General features: G+C 32.7%; 1 protein-coding gene and 2 long non-coding RNA genes across 4 annotated transcripts; 1 reads left to right on the plus strand and 2 right to left on the minus strand.

Moving 5' to 3' along the window:
• Positions 1-486: 486 nt before the first annotated feature.
• Positions 487-1,124, minus strand: LOC145038343 (uncharacterized). The gene is made up of 3 exons (XR_013679327.1): positions 1,092-1,124; positions 866-990; positions 487-758 (listed from the first exon to the last, which is right to left on the minus strand). It is a non-coding gene; the product is annotated as an uncharacterized LOC145038343 (long non-coding RNA).
• A 963-nt stretch (positions 1,125-2,087) lies between these two features.
• LOC145038344 (uncharacterized) lies at positions 2,088-3,174 on the plus strand. 2 transcript variants are annotated; one of them, XM_078986731.1, is made up of 3 exons: positions 2,088-2,331; positions 2,451-2,737; positions 2,848-3,174. In XM_078986731.1, exons 1-3 carry the CDS (start codon positions 2,278-2,280, stop codon positions 2,918-2,920), a joined length of 414 nt encoding a protein of 137 aa, XP_078842857.1. In that variant the 5' UTR covers positions 2,088-2,277; the 3' UTR covers positions 2,921-3,174. The 2 variants fall into 2 exon arrangements, with proteins under 2 accessions (XP_078842857.1, XP_078842858.1); XM_078986732.1 differs by having other exon boundaries at positions 2,405-2,737; positions 2,848-3,171.
• A 1,352-nt stretch (positions 3,175-4,526) lies between these two features.
• Positions 4,527-5,841, minus strand: LOC145038345 (uncharacterized). Its single transcript, XR_013679328.1, has 2 exons — positions 5,383-5,841; positions 4,527-4,745 (listed from the first exon to the last, which is right to left on the minus strand). It is a non-coding gene; the product is annotated as an uncharacterized LOC145038345 (long non-coding RNA).
• Between the last annotated feature and the right edge of the window lie 15,425 nt (positions 5,842-21,266).

A 21,266-nucleotide genomic window follows, 5' to 3' on the forward strand; every position in this document is an offset into this window, starting at 1 on the left:
TTTCATTCAAATTCTTCGCATCTTGCATCCATCCGTCTTTGAGTTCATTCGCATTTCATCGCATTAACTGAGAAATTAATCAGTTGTCTCATATTCGCATTTCAGTTGTTTGAGAAACCCAGATACGAACCCAAATGCGAAACCCACTGATTTCAAATGCGAACCAACCAAAAATCATCAACCACGTACTTGTGTCACCAAATGCGAACTGAATATCACCATTAAATTCTCCTCGCATTCCATAGATGCGAACACAATCCAGATCTCCGACTCCAAGCTTGCGAAATCAAAATCAATTAACCTCAAACAAATCGTGAACTTCTTATGCGAACTGTTTTGACCCACAAAACCAAATGCGAACTCAATTGATGTCATATGCGAACTGATTTCATATATGCGAACACAATTGATTTCATATGCGAATCCACATCCATCGATATGAAACCAATACCAGTTACAAGCAATTATATATATATATATAGTAAGTCAAAAAGAAAATAAAAACACCACATTCACGAATGAAAAGTTAACAAATTAACAAAACCAATAATAAAACTTAAAACTGATAAAAGATATAATGTGGTAAAACCATATGTGTTAAAAGTTCCACAACTGAATTGAAAACACGGGAATTAAAAAAGTTTTCAAGAAAATCTTTTTCTAATACTCTCATCAATATCTAGCTCTAATCCTATCAGCTTCATACATTTGTGGTTCAACATCAAAGTCGGTTAAAACAGTAGAAACCAATAAATTACCTGCAAAAACATGAAACATGTGGCATAAAATTTAATAATATGTATTTACAATTTGGAATATGTTGATATTAATATAAATTATATACTGATCATATTTTTTAACTGACCCAAATTGTTGTGGACCAGCTTCATGCAAGAAACATAGAGTATGGATTTGTTGTATGTTGCAACAATAACCTTAATCATAAGGTTTGCTGGTACGTTATACAACAATAACTTTGTTACGTTCCCCCTATTAAAAGGTAATGCTGTTTAAACTCTTATAATGAATGATAATAAATTTAATAAAAAACTATGTTGTTTTAAGTGTTTTTTGAATACATATATACTTACGTCTCATCTTGGAGAATTAACTCAAATGATCGCAACTGTCTGATTCGATTTCCCCATACTATTCTTCCAACCACATCTAAAAAACATATTTTCTTGTTAAATTTATAGTAGATGATATAAAAATGATTAAAGAAAAGATATAAATATACCAACAAGCCTTCTTTTATTTGTATGATCTTGTGCAACAGTTGTGACAGTAGACACAATTGGATAAAGTGGATATCCACTGGCAAAATCGCTTGCTAACCGAGTAAAAGTTGTGGCATGGTTTATCATTATCGCCTTATCACTGGTGCAGATTTTGTACTGTTGGTACATTGGATTGTCCAAATGGTATTCATCAACTTGGAAATGTTGCACAGAGAATACATTTCCTTTCAGATTCATGTTTCGATATCCGGGCACTAAATGGCGAGGTATGATTGCTAATATTTTTTCTCTCTGGTGTAAATAACAAAATGGTAATGGTATTATTTACAAAATTAAACTTTTAATAGAAGTTGAATATTTTAATTGGAAAAAAACCTTACCTGGCGATCTATCATCCACAAGAGCATCCTATTGTTTTCCATGTCCTCCCAAACATACAATACTCTAACACTTGTAATGTTCCACCATTCATATATTTGCCCCAAAGCAGAAAATTCATTAACAGTAGTATGATAAATATCCATTTCAACTGAAAAACACTTCAGTTAATAATTGCTATACTTGATGGTTTTTCTAATACATATTGCTTGTACTATGAAATAAAGTAAAAGTTCAATACCTGTTTGATTCTGATATAGCATATAGAACAGATGGTTTTATGAAATCAATGGAACAAATGGTTTGATGGTAAAGTATGGAAGCAAGATTCGTAATCTTAAATACGTATATATGTACAGATTACAAAACATGTTTGTTATTAATGGATGAGATAGATTTAATGTATATCATCAGTTTTTTTTTTAAATGACAATTTAAAAAATCCTAATAAGTTTGGATAGAATTTGAAGTGCTTATCTGATAAGCACTATGATAATTTCGAAGTTAGTGTTATCTTTTTCTAATTAATAATGATATAAACTGTAAAGATAATTTCGAAATTAATATGTTGACTAACATTGATCCTTAAAATTTGGGATATGAATGGTTTTGAGCGGGAAAATATTGACACCTGGGTAACCCTCTACAATAAATACCTATGTTTGCTTCTCTGAAATTCGATAATGACTTGATTCTTCCACCTGGGAAGAAGGTATGTTCACATATTTTTTGTTTTCTCTTTTGATTTAATTGTTACGTTGTAACTAATACTACTTTTGACATAGAAAAACGGCCATAATGTCGAACTCAAGTAGCATTGTAAATAAGCAGGAATGTGATCAAATCATCCTTCAACTTTGTATGCATGAGAAACATGAGAAAGAAAAGAAAAGGGAATGGGCATTGCTAAATTGGAATTGGGATGAGGTTATTGATATTCTAAGTTCTGAAGATGAAAAGCTGGATGATGAAGCTGTGGAAAAGTCTGACACATTAGATTCAACAAAACCAAAAACTTTGTCACCACCACTGAAGAGACCCCGTGTCAAAGTTCAAAGCCGAAACAGATGTTATAGGCTTCGTGATGAAGAAGATGGTGAATTTCCTGTTGATGTCGGGTAAGATCATTTGTACTTTGTTTTACAAACGATCATGAAAAACTGTTTTTTTTTATATATTTCAAGGATCAAGAAACTTATGAATGCCTTAAATTTTATTTTTTTGTCAGGAGTGGTTTGATTACTGTTGCAGCTGAAAACCAGCCATCTCAGGATGATGAAGATGCAGTTGTTAACACCTAAGTTTTTTTAGTAGATTTATTTGATGTTGGAATTTTTATGGTTGTCTTTTTTTTGGATTGTTTCAAATAAGTAACATGTTTTTATGGTGTTGTTTTTCCTTTGCTATTACATTATTATTTTCTGGGGTATAAATGCATGCCTTGTTTTTATGTCTTTTAAAAGGCAACCAATGTCACACAATCCATAGGTATTTATTGTAGAGGGTTACCCAGGTGTCAATATTTTCCCGCTCAAAACCATTCATATCCCAAATTTTAAGGATCAATGTTAGTCAACATATTAATTTCGAAATTATCTTTACAGTTTATATCATTATTAATTAGAAAAAGATAACACTAACTTCGAAATTATCATAGTGCTTATCAGATAAGCACTTCAAATTCTATCCAAACTGATTAGGATTTTTTAAATTGTCATTTAAAAAAAAAACTGATGATATACATTAAATCTATCTCATCCATTAATAACAAACATGTTTTGTAATCTGATTAAATGTCACACATATGACATTTAATCAGAAAATCGATCATTCTTCAAATATGACATTTAATCAGAAAATCGATCTAAAAATGAGACATTTGGTGTTTATCGATTTTTCAGGGTCGACGGGTTGTATGAAAAGCGAAGGCTGAGTAATTGAAAATTAGAGGATCGATGGTTGCTACTAATTGCTTGTAACTGGTATTGGTTTCATATCGATGGATGTGGATTCGCATATGAAATCAATTGTGTTCGCATATATGAAATCAGTTCACATATGACATCAATTGAGTTCGCATTTGGTTTTGTGGGTCAAAACAGTTCGCATAAGAAGTTCACGATTTGTTTGAGGTTAATTGATTTTGATTTCGCAAGCTTGGAGTCGGAGATCTGGATTGTGTTCGCATCTATAGAATGCGAGGAGAATTTAATGGTGATATTCAGTTCGCATTTGGTGACACAAGTACGTGGTTGATGATTTTTGGTTGGTTCGCATTTGAAATCAGTGGGTTTCGCATTTGGGTTCGTATCTGGGTTTCTCAAACAACTGAAATGCGAATATGAGACAACTGATTAATTTCTCAGTTAATGCGATGAAATGCGAATGAACTCAAAGACGGATGGATGCAAGATGCGAAGAATTTGAATGAAAATGCGAAGTTTTTAATGTATAAATGCGAATGAACTCAAAGACGGAAGAAAGTTTTTAATCTTAAATGAAATCATAGTTTCCTAATAAATTAATTAACAAAATACTTAACCCGAAAACAAAATCGAAAACCAAAATATAACCACATAACGTGAACCCACCAAACCAATTACGAATGTCAAAGAAAGACACATGAGAATTAACAAAAAAAAAAAAAAAAAAAACTTTCATTCACAAATGGTATAATGCATAAATAAAGCTTATTTTTTTCATTTACATAGAAAATATTAAGAACAAAACACTCCCATGTTCTTGTACATGATACATACAAAACAAAGAAGAAACTATTATTCATATGGTACCTTCAAATATAAGAATGATACAATAGTCAAATATGTATATGATAAAATTTGAAACAAATCAATCCAAATTCACAAAATTTTGTCAGTTAAATTTTTTTTGTTGTCTGACAATAAATGAAACCAAAAACTTATGCATTGCAATTTTCAAAAACAAAACTTACAAATGGGTTTACCCCAAACAATAACAAAAACTTACATATTGCAACTTTAAAGAAAAAACTAAACATTCAACTACAAGAGCTCTAAAAACCCAACAAGAAGATCATATTCAGATCTTAAGAAGCTTACCCACGATTTCTTTGAGATGTTGGTTTATATCAATCCATTTCAAGTCCTGTAAAACACACATAAACACAAAGTTAGACATACGCATAGATACAGGACGATGGTCAGCAGCACCGGAATTTTAGAAGGATGCATAGAGGAAACTAATATGTGGAAGCTATGAGGTAGCTTTTTGATAGTGAGACAGAAAGGGGAAGTGCAAAGAACGATAACAAAGGTGGTGGGTTTAGCAAGCAAAGATAGCCATGGAAGGAGAAAAAAGGTAGTGTCTCGCAACAACAATGATCTAGGAATTTTTATAAACAACTAATTGACTCTTGGTGATTTGCAAGATAAACATAGACTCATACAAACACACACAACCAAATTGAGAAACGATAAGGAAAGAAAGTAATACCTTGAACTAAACAAATTAACAAGCTCTCTAGTTGCTTATTTCTTTAAGAACATCAAACTAACTATGAAATTTTCAAATATAATAAGAACCTCTATTATCAATTGCAAAGAATACAATATAAAAAAACGATGATATAGTCATAAAGAGAGTAACAACTATCTGACATTTGTGTTAATTTTCTAGTTCTAATGCAATTTCATCTACCGGAAGGACTTAAATGAGAGAACTTGAAACCAACATTTCATGATCAGCTACAATGAGATCAAAATCTACAAAACTAACATCTGACCTGCAAATCCCACACCAATATCCGATATTCAAATGATGGAGTAAAAACCCCAAACCCAATCCCCAAGAAAAAACAAACAATATCTTACCTTCAAACACAGATTCAGATTAACCCATCTGCAATTTTTTGGGTTTAATTAAGAATCAGTTCTAAATGAAAACTAAAATCGGAAACTATTAAAGAAAACCAACAGCTAGGGTTTTTCCATTGAATGAAGGAGATAATGTATAAAGAGATTGAAAAGCCGGTTATGGTTGTTGACCGATTAAACTGGCTGAAAGAAGGCCAGATCGGCTTCCTTGAGATAAATAAGGATTTTAACTTGGGGATTAAATAGCTTAGTCAAAATTCATGCATAGGTGATTGTACACTAAGTTTAAAAATTTAGACGATTTCAAATTTAATATTATTTTATTAATGGTTGTTTGTAATATTAGCTTAATCGTTTGTACGTCTTAAAAAAATAATATTATTATATTCAATCTATTTATAGAAATAGTTAGATTTCTTTTATAAGTAGTAAAGATATATATATATATATATATATATATATATATATATATATATATATATATATATATATATAGTTTTTTTTGTTGATTTGAATGTGTTGTTTCTTAAATTTCCTCTCATACTGAAATTGTGCGAGTTATTAATTAATCATGAATTTTAAAAAATAATAATAAATATTAGAAAAAATTATTTCCTAATTGCATGTTATGATAAAAAATATTGTAAATGGCAATTGTATATTTGTAATACAGTATTAACTTATTATATATATATATATATATATATATATATATATATATATATATATATATATATATATATATATATATATATATATATATATATATCAAACTATAATGATATATTAATAGAAAATTGTGAATTTAAAGTTGCAATTGTTAATAAACATGTTATGTGAAACTGACAATTTCAATAGACAGTAAACATAATATAAACTTTTAATTTAAAATCTCAATATCATACAAAAACAAAAAGTAAATATACAAATTTCGACTTTTTGATTAGCAATCTGTAAACAAAAAAATATTATTGGTCGGATTGAAAAAACAAATATTTGATGACTGAGTTCATCAAATCGTAAAATTCAAAATAATCGGATTGGTTACTCTAAAAAATGTTGCAATTTGTTGGTTTTTTATTTCAGATATTTTATACAGCCTATTTAAAAGTGAATGACCATTTCCAACATTAATACTAAAATTATATAAATATATTAATACATATACTATTTATGAACAATAATAAGGGTTTTGGCTTAGGCGGTTTTCGGTTTTGCATCTGTTGGCCGGATTGAAGTCGATTTGTGCCTATTGGTTGGCTTGGAATTGACTTCCTTACATGTTTGTCATGTGTTACACTGTTCTTCAAACTGTTTTGTTTTTTGGGGTTAATTTTGAATTCCCTTTTCTCTTCTTTTTTCGTTTTCAGCTTTTTTAAGGGTTTATTGATTCTTGTCTCCCCCGCCTAAACAAGAACGCATGACATTCTTCTCACAAACAAGCATCATTTTGGATTTCGGATTTGGATATGTTATTTGTAGTTTCTAGTTATGTTTAGTTGTTCTTTTGATTTTCAATTTTTGTTGAGACTGATGTTCCTTTTGTTTTTTGTACAGTCCATCAGGTGCGTATCTGTTCCTTCTTTTTTCACCTACGATTACAAACTTTGTGCACTATTGTTCATGAATTTTCCCTCTCCCATATTGCTTCGATGTCTAAACGCCTACCTTTCGATTTGAATTTTTTCTTCACTTCAACGAAGAGGGGATTTTAGCCGGACTCTAGGATCAATTTTGTAAGTATTTAGGCATGATTTTTAGGTTTCTGATATCAATTTTGAAACGTGTCATTTTCCTACTTCTACTTCGGGTTAAGAATCAACAGGTGTAATACCCGTTTTTGTAAATTGCATTTTGATCTATAATTATATCTTTAGTAAGAATATTATATGATTTGTGGACTTAAAATGGTTATTAGAATGAAAAATTACAAGTAAGCGTAGTTTAGTGATCAAATGTATAGAAAAAATACATTCTATCTAGCCCACAACATGGCATGATTGAAGCCACAACATGACCGAGAACGGAGTTTCAAGTTATGTAAGTGAACAATAACAGTAATGTACTTTGCAATGCCACGACGTGGATGAGTCGTAGCCACAACATGGTGTTGAGAGATGAACTTTTGATAAAGAGATTATGATGTCGAATTTAAGTTAATCTCATGGATCTTTAATAAAGCTCAACAATAATAAGTCATCAAAATTACAAAAGAAACATAGCAACAAAATACATGTATAAACATAAACAAGTTAAAGAGATACTTGTTGAATCATAACTTGGTTTGCATTCAAACACAAGATATTAAATGGTGAACAACTAAGTATGAATGATAAAGAGACTTATATTTAAGTATAATAAGGTTACAAGGAAGATGGAATCAGACACACTCTTCTATCAATCAATAAGACTGTCTATTTATAGAAGAAAATAGTACGGGTATACAATTAGATAATATAAAATAATACTAACTTAAATGGTCATGTTTCCCACGCTTGGAACTGGGAAAACCAACCTAACACACAATGTCGGTAAAAGATGATCATTGCTTCTGACACTACGGTATCACAAAAGACAAAATTCTGTAAAAATCTTCAGCAAGTCTCCATTATAGTCTTCGGTCTTCACTTAGCTCTCTGGCATACCAAGCACGCAACTTTTCGACATTTCTACCCTCTCCTTGCTTTAATATTCATCCATGTCTTCACATCAAAACAATCACTATAGCTACCGAGGGTCACTTCATGTATCAACAATTTCCCCTAAGTGACTTCACGACTATTCTTCATCACTTGTCAAGTTTGAAAAACTTGATCAAGAGCTGCTAGAACTTTCGCACATCAAACACCCATTTGATTCTTCTTGTGATTTCAAACTTCACTCTGTCGATAGTGAAATTCGACTTTTTAGTGACTTTGAGGATGTCTTCTAGTTGCTTCTTGTTACATCTGTGAAATGATTTTGCGAAAGGAAGTTTTTTTGGTGTCCTTGGCGGTTCTGAAGATGATGCCAAGATCAGGGTTGTTGGTGGCACCATAATTCATGCCTTCAATTCCTTTAATGATCATTGTATGACACTTAAACGGTGGGAGTTTAGCTTGATTTGCAATGTTTGGATAAATTTCGGCATCAATGTGGCAAAGTGATATACGAGAGATTTAAGAAAATTGAATGCTCTCTAATATGTTGGCTTCATCTCATGGTGCTTTTCAATTTTGAAGCTAAACACCCTGACAATTAAGAATATTTCTTCGGGATTCAATGAAGCAAAATCCGCCTATGTTCGATGATATTCTTTTCTGAAACGTGAGAGAGTATACTAGTAGAAAATTGCGTTTTTGAATGACCAGGGCTTGTAGGTTTTGGTTGCTCAAGATAATCATTTTATCATATATCCTCAATCTTCTTCCCATGTATGTTATGGTATTATCATAACCTTTCAAATTCCATGGGCATTCTTTGGGCAACTGGAACTCTTTGGTCAAATTCCTCGAAGACTTAGAAGAATCGAGCATTGGGGGAAAAGGAAATATCATAGAATCCATCAATTAAAGGTTCAACCTATGTCAAATGTGGGAAATAATCATCATTCGCTAGCTTCCTGAAAGTATTCACCCAAGATTGAATCATAGATTCATTGAATGCAGTATCGAATCTTCAGCCTTCCATATTTCTTCAGCAATCTTGGTTGCTCTTCTGTTATCTTTTCTTTGCATGGTGACCAGAGTGTCAGTGGAGTTGTCATTTGACATGACTTCCCGTTGATTATCTTAGGGAGACGAGGTTCCTTTGGGTGATTGCGGTGGAGTTGGAGTTTTTTTTGCTTTTGAGGAGATGGAGTATTCTTTGGAAGAGGATTTGAATTTCTTTTTGGAGAGGGTGAATTAGAGATTTTTTCCGAGGAGCTTACTTCAACTGGAGCCTTTCCCCCTTTTTAGGAAGAAGGCTTAGACTTCTCCTCAAACATGGATTTCAACTCTTCAAGTTTCTTGAAGGTCCTGGAGAAGTTTATCAGGATCTGGCCACTAACATCATTTGTCATCATCAGGCTTGGGTTCTTGATGTAGTTATAGATATCCTTAGCGACTACAACGGTATCATCGATGGTTTCCCTTTCCATGACGAATCTCTTTAAGCCTCTTATTGTTGTTTGAATTTCAGTATAACCAGCTTCATAGGCTTTGTGAGTCTCGTCAATTACGTACCTTTACTTTTGTTCTTACTCTTCGGTTACCTTTATGAGTTTTTCTTACAGTTCCTTAACCTCTTCTAAAAACTCCTCTTCTTTCTTCATGAACTGTTGAAGGTTTTGTTGTATTAGAACATCCAACTTTCTGATGCCCATCTCGATGCATAGGCACGCTCATTATTGAGTTTCTCTCTGGCTTCAATCTCCTGAATTCTTTGTTCCAAAGACTGCAGTGTGGTAGTAACCGGGGTTTGTGGTGCCTGAGTAGTAGAGAATGCGATTAGTATCTGATCCATTTTTCCTTTTAATTCAAGGAAGTCTTTCCTTGAAACAGTTGACTTCTTTTTCTTCTTGGGCTTGGGCTTGGAAGTGGAGTGTTGAGATGCACTTGATTCGTCTTCTTCAATGAACATTTGAAAATCGTCATTGAAGCCCTATTTTTGTACTTCATCATCTTCTTCATCGATATCAAATCCAAATGCAGGCTCATCGTTGAGTAGAACCTCAGTACCATCATCATTTGAATCTCCATCCTCAGTTGGTCTGATCATAGCATTCGTTCCTCCAGCTTGGTTTCCAAATCCTTCACGAGCTCTTCGAATTGTTTGTTCCATCATCTCAACCAATTGCTAGAAGTTTCCAAGTCATGTAGTGTTTTGACATTGTTGAAGTATTTTGCCATTTACATCACAACTTGACAAGTTTCTTCTTTTTTTCTTTGTTGGAGTTGAGTTTAGCATTTCTTTCTCATATAATTCGTTTGAATGCTTCCAACTTCATTTTACTAGATTTTGTGCTTGGTAGATATCGGGACTGACTGTCATCTAAAACATAACCATTGAAAGCGGTATGGTGTCTGTCACACCCCCGAACCGTCAGAAAACAACGGCGGAAACGTCCGGGGGCGGGTAACGTCATGCGTAGTATCACAACAATCGTATCATAGCAATCAAAGTAAACACAACCATAACATTACTATATGATTATTTACATCTATTTGAAAACATAGTTTTTACATAACAGTATATAAGAAAAGTAAAAGACATGACTCCAAAATGCTCCGTCTTCTCCAAAAGTTGGCAAGAGTACATGTCTATTGTTGCCCTGAGAATACAACCAGTTTAAAAGTGTATCAGCATAAAGTTGGTGAGTTCATAAGTATTTAGTTTTGGTGCAAATTGTTTATTTGATCCTTTGAAAAGTGTTCCCCAAGAAAATCCTATATTTTCTTATAGAAAGTATGTTTGAACATCCGTTAGTTACTTGTTGAACAATCTATTTATGAAAAGTCGAGTTATCCTGGGAAAATCCCATATTTTCCCTAAAAGTTGATGGTTGGTTATATGCTCTAGTATGAAGTGTACAAGTATCTACCATACTTATATCGTTAGACGTAGTTTTCTTGAAAAACCCTATTTGCTACCTGAGAGGTGTATTAGCCTTATTACATAAATAAAACTAATAAATACGTGGTGAACTAAATCATAAGGGTATTAATACCCTCTAGTACTCAAATCAGTTATTACTTTGAGGTTAGTTCACTTGTTTCATTATTACAAAATTAAATTACTGTTATCTAGGTTGCGAGTGTCATAACCGTACTTAGACTTGATATGGCACGTAACGGGGCCATTATCTTTTTATAACTTTGTCAACCTTAGACCCGTCGGTCCAGCTGTAGCTAGCAGTAAGGTGCGGGATAGTCGGTCCCGTATAGATCTATACATAACAGTCACGTTCTCCCTGCAGGAGATTATGGTTACAAGTGCTAATCCTACACCCTGATTCTGTGGGGTGTTACCAAGGATGTGTCTCCAACTTTAGACTAACAATTTACAAGTAATAATACTAAAAATCCTGTTTATGAATTGCATGAATCCTTTATAGAATAAAACTTTTACGATATGATTCATGAGTTCATTGCTTTAGTTTTGAAAACTGTTTCTACGAGTTGATTTCTTAATCGTTTGGTAAAACTGTTTTCTGTGTTAAAAGCATACTGAACATATAACTATATTAAACAAATAATATACTTTGAGCACAAGTTTCCTTGTACTTTTGCTAGTATTCCCCCTTGAAAACATGAAAAACTTAGAAAAAGCGTAGGGGTATGAACTCACTGTTTAACGTAGGATTCGAGTGTATGATCGGTATGAGTGTTGAGTGTCAACTGATGTTTTGAATGCAAGTGGATCCTATTAACATATAGTAACACATATATGTATTAGATTAGGGTATTCCATGACTAAACATGACGGGAAACCATCCTAAGGACCTGGAAATGCTTGAACTAAGTGTCGGAACCATATATGATCGAATAAGGGAGGTGTACGGCCACCCTTTGGGTGTGTACGGCCATGGGTGTACGGACCATGAGTGTGCGGCCATACACTCATGATGGGGATTGTTTGTGAGGTGTTTCCAAGGTTCTATAAGCATCCAAGGAGTGTTCTAGGTCCCATTCTTAGTGGCTTTTTCAAGTTTAAGTCCAAATATGAGCATTAAAATAAGTGTAAAGCCATAAGAGTGTGTATGTGTGTGGCCACGGTGTGTGTGCAGCTGTACACAGGAGTGTACAGCCATACAAAGTGTGTGCGGCCGCATACAGGGGTGTGCGACCGTACACTCTTCATTTATGCTCAAAAAGTCGATTTTCAAGTGTTTTAAGGCTAAAACCAAGTCCAACTAGAAGATAGGGGGCCAAACTCTCACTTTGGAGGGTCATAAAGGTGTGTACGTCCACCTTATGAAGGTATGCGGCCGTACACCTTCAAATGATGAAGAACATGAAGAGTTTAGGCTTAGATCAAGGTGTCTTACCAGTATAACAAGTTAAATGATGGAGTATTTCACGTTTTTGAGGCCTTTGGAGTGTTCTTGGATGAAGATTATAGAGAGAGAAACTAGAGTGCAGCCAAAGAGGGAAAAATAATGAATAAAGGGGTCACCCTCTATATATAAGGGTGAGTGTGCGGATGAGGGGTGGGTGTGCGGCCGTACACACCTCATAAGAGGGTGTATGGCCCGGTTTTGTCCCTAAACTACTTGTTGACTCATTCCTAATCTCATTCCTAGCTATACTCGGGCTTAGAATAGTTAAACGAGCCTTTAAATGGTGTTAAAAGGTAATGAAAATTGAGTTTAATATTGATAAAATTGACCAATCGTACAAAATAAAAGTTCCAGGTTGTCACAGTGTCCCTCGGGTTCATAAATCATTGGACGTTTGTGCTCCCTGTGTGTAATCCGCTTGTTTGTAATGTTGGCAGTATAGGATTTCCAGAACTTCCGTAGTGTCCTTGGTCTTGAACCAAGTTTGGCCTTGGTTCTGCTTTTGCTTGGGTATTTGAAAAAGAATCGCACGGTGAATTAAATTTTTGCAGTGTATGTGTAATTGAAAGAAAGATGGGGTGCAGCTCCTCGAGAGTGAAAATGTGCAGTTGTTGAATACTGGGAACCTTAGGATTTTTCACGAATTTTGGATTCTCTTCGAACCCTAAATAGGATAATGTCCCATGAGTGTGATCTGAAACCATTACACTTTTTGTACCAGAGTGGACAGATGGAGTTCATTCGGGTGATTTAACATTGAATCGAATTGCACTTGGAGTCTTTTGAGAGACTCCAATAGATTGTTTGGTTCACTTTTGGCTTTGACAGGTAGAGAGTTTCAACTTTTTCTTGCAAAAGGGATCTTCAAAGTTTGTTTGATTATGTTCTGCAATATCTTCATGAGTTTTTTTCAATATTGATGATGGGAACTTGTGTTTGATTTCGGTCTGCACTCTGCATGGGGTATGTAGTGTGAGTTGGCTCTCTGGTAGGTCGTGGACCTTAGATGTTCACCAGGTTTTTGGTGTGCATGGGCTCTACGGTACTTTTCTTGGCTCTGGTACCCTTCTAAACAATCTTTGATGGAGTGGACTTTATTTTTGAAATGTATTTGGTCCGACCATATTTAGGTTCAGAGACAAGCTTATTGATTTGTGATGTGGGTCTAGGCGCAATAGAACGATACGGTGGTATATCGTCCGTAGCCTGAATGTGGTCAGTTACGACATGGTTAAATTTTCCTATCTCTATCAAAATATGCATATGTAATTTTCTAATGTGGGAAAATAATATATTTTCAAATCTTTGCAAGAGAAGAGATTGATGTCGTTGCCTATACTCACTTCGGCATCCTTGTGCAGATCATTGATGCAAAGTGACAAAAACTGATGGTGGTTACTTCAGCTAGTTCTTCATTTGGAGTGTTCTTGCCAACATAAGTAAGAAAATCATCCCAAAGGATGGTGTCGTAGTCGATAGTTTCTCTAGTGAAAATGCTCCATAACAACTCCAAGAGTTGTTTTCCCATTTCGTCAGTTCCACCAGTTCTTACATACAGACACTGGATTAAGTAGTGGCAAAGAATTTGCCACATCGTCGGTAGCTTCCCCTTTTTGAAGTCGGTGAACCCTTAAGTTTTTATTGGTAGCCCATCTTGTACAGTGCCCTAAAAACTGCATCGTTACTTGGGCTTTTGAAAATTACTGAAGCTGGAACCCTAAGATTGGTTGCATCAAGAAAAATTTCCTTTGTAAGAGCAGTTGTTGTCTGCAAGCTTGATATGGATCTGTTCTAGATCTTCATGAGGTCTGAAGGCTAAGAAAACACACTTGAAAAGTGTAGATTGATGAATAACATCACATACATCATCAAAGGGAACATTGAGGGGTGTTTTGGAAGATTGTGAATCATCAGTTTGATCGCTTCTTCGTAATGGTCATGATCTTGAAATATTTCTCTATAGTGGCTCGATGCTATGGTTGGACCAATGTTCTTGATGGTTGATGTGGAACCAGTGGGTTTTGATTGATTTCTGGAAGCTCCAGATTTCGCCATTGTTGTAGAAAATGATTTTTGAAGAACTTGCAGAAAACGTTTTAACGAGGAAGAAGATGAAGATTTTTGTTTAGCATTCAGAAAGCGTAAAGCTTTCTTAGAAGGAACGGGGGTATTATACCTCCAGATTTTAAAATGGTATTCAAGCGATAAAAATATTTTGACAAATGTGAAAACCCAAAGGTTTTTACCATTTGAATAAATTTAGTTAAAAATATTTGAGGGACATGATGTTCATTAAATGCGGGATTAGGCGCATTAAATGAACTAGATGATGATGGTCTAAAACATGGGGTTAATTATGTTTAATTGTCAGAGATAGTGGGAGAGTGGGACGAAAAACAACTGACGGTTCTTTGATACATGCTTAGTCATATAAAAATGGGTTTGGTAAGAAAAAACACTTTATTGAAAAGACAAAATCTTCTTATTTATTAAAAATTACAGTTTTTGAAAAGTAACTTAGGGACAAAATGCTTTTTAATGAATCAGAGATATAAACATTCCTTTGAAATACTCTTTAATTTGATTTGATTCAATAAATAGCACACCCTTGAAACTTTATTTAGTTCCAGTAGTGAAACGTGACTTCGGTGTTCTTGAAGGAGGAATTATGGTATGAATGATGATAAAGATTGTGGTATTCCTTTGCACTGTAGAGTAACGTAATCACAAGGTTAGACATACAAACAATAAAATGACCTGAAGAGTACATAGATCATAAATAATCTTCAGCGAATAGAATTCACCAAGGAGTAATTCATGAAATATGTGCTTAATAGTTAGAATTAAAAGGAAATCTTTAAAACTTAGACAAATAAATGTGCTTCAAACATTTTTTGGTGACAAGATGAATGAAGCATATATATATTTTAGATTTGAGGACTTTGCAGTCTTTGCCATTTATCCCTTTAAGAAAAACTGAGGATCAGGATTCACCATTCCTAACATTTCTAAAAATCTGTTAAGTTACTGGAACCAAGTGCTTTGGAGAAAACGCCAGTTATCTCTTCATGTGTTGGAACAAAGATAAGTTCAATGTTACTTTTAAGAATAGCATCCCTTAATGAAGTGATAGCGCAGTTCAATGTGCTTTGTCTTGGAATGTTGAATAGGATTATGCGAAATGGAAATGGCACTCTCAGAATCAAAATAAATTGGGACGCAGAGCATTCGATATCCATAATCCATGAGTTATGTTTTCATCTATAAGACTCATGAGCAATAACTAGTTGTTGTAATATATTTTGCCTCTGCAGTGGAGAGAGATACATAGTAATGTATTCTTGAAGACCAACTCACCAGTCTTCCACAGGGGAATTGGCATCCTCTAGATACCTTGGGATCAGCTTGGTATCTGGCACACAAAACCGTTGTGAAGACAATATATGGTCTTTTTGCGGTCTGGTATAGTAGAGAACCAATCATTCCTCGATATACCTTTTGGTCAACTAACTCTCCGGTAGGATCTGTGGTGATCTTGCAACCAAAGGTCATAGGGACCTTTTCCAAAGAACAATTATCAATGGAATATTTCTTTAACAATTCAGTGGTATACTTTTCTTGATGAATGAATATTTCTTGATGAATGAATGAAGACTTTAACAATGCGTTCCATTCTCAGACATTCTGGATACAAATTCAATCAGTGACTTATAGTTGGTATCAGAGCTCGGATTATATCAATCATTTTGGCCAGATCTGGAGCGTTTTTGTTCTTTTTCTTGAAGAATTTTTCATTTTTTGGATAGTTCTTGGGAACATAGTATGGGTTTGTTCTTTGTGTTTTTCATAAAAAAGAGTTTTGGAGTAAAAAGGGGTGAAAACGTTATGTCATCTGCAAGGTGTTTTTCGCGATCTGAAGAAGGTTTCACGGCCAACCGAAGAAGGGTTCTCGGCCAACCGAAGCAGCTTTCACAGCCTTGAATAGAAGAAGCTTTCACGGTCCCCGGTAGGTTTGCGATGCGAGGGTTTACGGCCAGCCTCACACGTGCTCGGTCTTCGCTCGTTCACGGTCTTACGCATTTACGGCTCAACAGTCGCGTTCTTGGTCAACAGGAGTTCTCTGCCCAACAGCATGTGTGGTCCTCGCGCGTATAGTCTTCGCAACAACAACAAATAATTAAAAGGATTTTGGGGGTTGTAAGGATCGAACCCGAATCCCTTGTGTAATCAACCAGCTCCCCTTCCAACTTATCTAGCTCGTTGGATGAAACTCTCCTTCCAGATTTAATTCAAAACGATTCGATTTCTCGGTTAAAATTTCGCAATTTTAACACTTTCAACCCAAAATTCAATTTTTTTACTTTAAAAATTCATTTTCAACAAAAAAAATTTGTTTTTAATTTTTGACTTTCTAAATTGACTTTTGACTTTGACTTTAGACTTTGACTTTCTTGTTTAACTTTCAAATTTTCAAATTTAGCTTTTCAGTTTGACTTTTTAAATTTGACTTTTTAGGTTATCTTTTGAGTTTTTAGTCAAAGCGTATGTTTTGTAAACAATGAGTTCTTCAAGCATCCTGATCAATGAAGTTTCATGTACTCCATCTTGTGAAGCTACGATTAAATTTCTTCGTTAACAAAATAATTTACTAAAAAGGGTAAATGAGGACCTTAAATATGAAGGATATACTCTTAGGAAAGGTCAAAAACCCTTAAAAGAACAACTAGACGCCAAAACCAAGGACTTCCGAAAACTTCAAGAAGAATACTGTAACAAATGTGCAAATTATAAATATGTAAAGGAACAGCTTGCTAACGTGACTGCCAAACTTGATGCATTGAAAGCTAAATATAAAGATGCAGATTTTACCTTTAAGAAATTTGATGTGTCAAGTGAGGTAGTTGCATCAATGATTGAAAAAAACAATTAACTTTTAAGGATAATCAAAATAAAGGTCTCAAGTATCACAGTGTACCACCTCCTTTTAATGACAAATATAACCCACCCCTTGAGACCAATGAGGAAGAGATACCTACAAAGTGTGGCCAAATCCCTCAACCAGTTTCAGTTAATACTGAATAATCAGGGCCAACTAAGGATATTGAGGTGAACGTTTCTGATGATTCTACTTCCTGTACATGTAAAGTAGCAGAAGATGAGAACAAAGAGGATACTATTGAGCAAACCAATGAATCCTTGAACTCAGAATCTGTTGCTTCTAACTCAATTACTTCGAAACCTGTTATTGGGAAATACATGCCACCAAAACAAGCAAATCAGAGTGTCTGTTGCATGTGTGCATGTGGGAACAATCAGAAACAAAGCAAGGTTACGCCAACTTGGGCTGGAAGAAACAATTCCTACGTGAAGAAAAAGATATGTTTTCACTGTGGAACACCTGGACACATTGCCAAAAATTGTCCAAATCGTGCATATGTTCCCTACTACGCACAAGTCTGGCAGAACATATCTATATCATACTATCATACTATACTTATAAAAGATGCATTTTCCTATCACCTCATTCATTTGAATCCCCCCCCCCCCCCCCCACACACACACACATACACATACACAAATTTCCAAGCACCTCATACACTTGAAACTCCCACACCTTTTCACCATCAAAGTAATTAATCACACATCATGAAAGGTTTTATAACTTATATAATATGTTTAATAAGCAATTAATGGATAGTCTACTATAAAAATATCATTCTCTTTGAGTAGACATACAAATACAAATCACATACAAAATTCACAAAGAAAACAAGTTTAAATGTTTTGTGTTGGTTTGAAGGCTTTGGACCATTTTTCGAGTCATGTTATTATGTTAAAGCTTTTAATTTGTAAGTTTGTTATATACTATTTTTTTTTCTTAGTTTAAGTATTTTTTAAGACAATCGTTGTATGTTATGGTTGAAACTTTTATATAAATTAGATTAGATAACATTGTTATTATGTAAGTTTCTTATATACTAATTCTTTTTATTTATATTTTTCTTGGTTTAAGTATTTTTTTAAGACAATCATTGTATGGTGTGGTTGAAACTTTAATGTTATCGATCATATGTTATGGAAACTGATATAGATAATATTTAATTAAATATTATATATATAGGTGTGTGTGTGTGTGTGTTATCGATCCATGTAAGTCCCTTTTAAAATACAAATTGTCTATCTTATCACTTTATATTTTAGTATATGTTTAACATTTTAATTATACTAATAAGTTTCTTTTAAAAGTTTTTTCCTTTATTAATTATAATAAGTGGTTTTATAACTAATGAACCATAATTATAAATAATAAAATCAAATTATAAAAATCATGGATATGTCATATTATCCATGCAAGTTTTTTTAGAAATTCAAATTGTCTATCTTATCAGTTTATTATTTAGTGTTTGTTTTACATTTTAATACTAATATTAAGTGTTTCTTAAAAGTCTTCTTTAACTTATTAGTAATAATAAGTGGTTTAAAACTAAAGAACAATAATTTTTAATGATAATAACATCAATTTATAAATTACATAACGTTAAAAACAAATAAATTGTATTTTAAAGGGAAACATCATTATTGAAATTATACTTATAAATGAGGCATTTTTCTTATCACCTCATGCATTTGAAACCCCCACATAAATTTTCAAGCACCTCCTGCATTTGAAACCCCTAACCTTTTCACATTCAAAGTAATTAATGACACATCATGAAAGGTTTTATAACTTATATAATGTGTTTAATAAGCAATTAATGGAGCCTACTGAAATTGTTAATTTAAATATAACATTACATGGTCAATTTAATAGAAATTTAAGTTCAACTTAAAAAACCCAAAAAATATTTTATGAATAGTTAAACGTGATAAATTGTAGTGATAAATGCAAAAACTAAATTGTAATTTCAATTTAACTAAAATATATCCTAAAGATATTTTTATAATCATTAAAAATTTTTAAATAAGCAGTTTAAAATAACTTATAATAACAATAGTTATAAATAATTGTATATAAATAATTATATTGTTACATTTAAAAACAAAAATAGTGTTTGATGTTTAATAATTACAATGATAGATTTTAAAACGTTATGCAAATAAATTTTTAAAAAACAATTAACAATAACAATAACTATAAATAAAATTAAACCATATATTATATTTAATTTTATTCATGAGTAACCAACGGATAGAGGTCATTCAAACGATTGAGATTATGTAATTTTAATAGATGTATATATTATCATATAATTCATAATAATCAATATATTATATCAACTTAGTATACGAATTCTCATATCAAATTTAACAACAGCGTTATTTTTATATTTAGAAAACATATATTCGTAAAGATTTCAACTATATAGGTATTTATGCGCAACGCGCTAATATTCGTCTAGTTAGTATATATAGTTGTATGTGTAACCCAATGTTGTATTGTATTTAGCTCAATATTAGAGCTTATCTCATTGTAATTTGAATATATATATTGCTGACTAATGAGAATGACGATTTATGAGAAACTAGTTAGACAATTGTAAACTTATCAAGTTTCTTTCATCGTGTTATGTTTAACTTGACAACACGAATAAAAATACAACTACTACATACTTTTTCTTTTTTCTTTCCAATCATGGAGTGCATAAAAATCATTACATTTTTTATTTAAATTTTTATCTTTCTTTTTTAATTTAAGAACACCATGCAAGTTTTCAATATACAACGACTAGGTTTAAAGTTTTAATTTGATTTTGCTTATTTATAAACCACGTAACAACGACACGTATAAATATTAACAAGGACATTTCGTACTATATGATGGCTTATTTCAATATTCCTTGTGAGCAATGTCATTATTTTCAACATTTGTGTCCACAATAAGACCAATTAGGTTGATTTCATGACTTCAAGTCGTTTCTATTTTATGAGAATACTTGTCAGCTTTAATAGCCAAATTACCAAGAAACTTCATGAGAGTTTGAAACAATACTCCCAAAACATCCACAAAATTATCGGTCTTATGGGCAATTTTGTCAATTCACGAGTACGAATCGCACAAATGAGCTCACTTGAAGTTAAATAGACCAAATAGCTTTAACCTTTTCCACAAGTAAATATTGTTTCAAAAAGTTAGCAAGTCACTTAAGATACAAGAATAGGAATTAAGTGTAATATTTTGTTACAATAACTTGTAAAGCATGTTTTATAAACCTATACGTTTTTATCGATTTGGTGATCTGATCATCAGAAAATTCGTATAATAATAATCATTAGCCGTCTTTAAATAACCAAAATGGTAAAATCGTGTAACTATTTATAGATTAGGTATTTAGGCTTGTCTATTATTTTAAAATTTATATTATTAGCTTTTGAAAGGAAATAGGTAAGTGAAAAGTTCACTCATAACATTACATCTTTAATTAAATTAAAAAACAAATCTTATTACTTCATTTTTTTTCTTCTATTAAATAAATTGTAAAAGAAAACTGCTAATCTTTAAAGGGAATGTAGCAAATAGTGGTGCACATTCTTTTAACAATTACTATTCAATTGAGATATACCCCTAATTTCATTGTCTATAATAAAGTCTCAAAATTTATTAGCTAGTTTCACGATAACATGTTTTAGGTTTTCGCATTGCTTTACTTTAATTTAACATAAAAGTAAATGTTAGTGGTATATAATATTTCCCTTGGGTCGCTTTAAAAATTATCAAATATTAAAAAAAAGTAAGACTAACGGAAAGCGATCAAATCCAATATAATCTTGTTT

The sequence above is a fragment of the Lactuca saligna genome, chromosome 4 (genome assembly GCF_052625555.1).
Source record: "Lactuca saligna cultivar CGN05327 chromosome 4, ASM5262555v1, whole genome shotgun sequence".
In the NCBI taxonomy this organism is placed as follows: Eukaryota; Viridiplantae; Streptophyta; class Magnoliopsida; order Asterales; family Asteraceae; genus Lactuca; species Lactuca saligna.

What these genes read in the sequence shown, in the direction of transcription:
- LOC145038344 (XM_078986731.1), top strand. Translation starts at nt 2,278, where the DNA reads ATGTTTGCTTCTCTGAAATTCGATAATGACTTGATTCTTCCACCTGGG. An exon ending in TTCTTCCACCTGGGAAGAAG is followed by an intron (nt 2,332 to 2,450) that starts GTATGTTCACAT and finishes GTAAATAAGCAG; the next exon opens with GAATGTGATCAAATCATCCT. An exon ending in GAATTTCCTGTTGATGTCGG is followed by an intron (nt 2,738 to 2,847) that starts GTAAGATCATTT and finishes TTTTTTTGTCAG; the next exon opens with GAGTGGTTTGATTACTGTTG.